Source organism: Buceros rhinoceros, unplaced genomic scaffold, assembly GCF_000710305.1.
Source record: "Buceros rhinoceros silvestris isolate BGI_N320 unplaced genomic scaffold, ASM71030v1 scaffold30831, whole genome shotgun sequence".
Taxonomy (NCBI): domain Eukaryota; kingdom Metazoa; phylum Chordata; class Aves; order Bucerotiformes; family Bucerotidae; genus Buceros; species Buceros rhinoceros.
In genome coordinates, this window is record NW_010394127.1 from 4,190 (window position 1) to 4,742 (window position 553).

At 61.8% G+C, this 553-nt stretch overlaps 1 protein-coding gene across 1 annotated transcript in view; it reads left to right on the top strand.

Annotated features, from left to right (window-relative positions):
• Positions 1-63: 63 nt before the first annotated feature.
• The window catches only part of LOC104501349 (hyaluronan and proteoglycan link protein 2-like), a gene marked incomplete at its 3' end in the record, with an annotated part of 3,779 nt that continues 3,289 nt past the window's right edge, over positions 64-553 (top strand). The window contains exon 1 of the mRNA XM_010145147.1: positions 64-169. Within this exon, the coding sequence (XP_010143449.1) occupies positions 64-169 (106 nt within the window). The remainder of the gene's footprint in view (positions 170-553) is intronic.

Below are 553 nucleotides of genomic sequence, written 5' to 3' on the forward strand. Positions count from 1 at the left end.
GAGTCGCCCCCACCCTCCGGGTCTGTGTGGGAAAGCCTCTCCAGCGCCTTTTCACAGGGCAGGATGAGGCTGGTGGGATGCAAGAGCAGCAGCAGCCCCCTTGCACAACCCCTGGGAGCCCCGAAGGATGGGAGCAACATCTACCCCAGAGAAGACTTGATGAGGGAAGGTAAAATTAACCATTACCCTGATGCCTGCGGGAGCAGCGAGCACCATCCCTGCACGGGGGCTGAAGCCGAGGGGCTGCCGGAGCCCTGCACCGTGCCGGCATTTTCCCTGAACGCCCCGACACTGTGGCCTCCGAATAAAGGGGTGTTTGTTAGCCGGGCGCTGTGTTTTGCCGAGCAGAACAATAAAGAGAAAGACGCTCACAATGGGAAATTGTGCTTCCTCCTCCCCGTGCGTTCCTCGGGGAGGTGTTGGGGGGAAAAAAAGAGAAGAAAGCGGGAAGAGACGGCGACAGGGCAGGGAGCGAGGGCACAGCTGGCGCTCGCTCATCCCGCGCACCATTGGAGCAGACGCCGAAGGAACGCGGGACCGTGGGGCTGCCGGG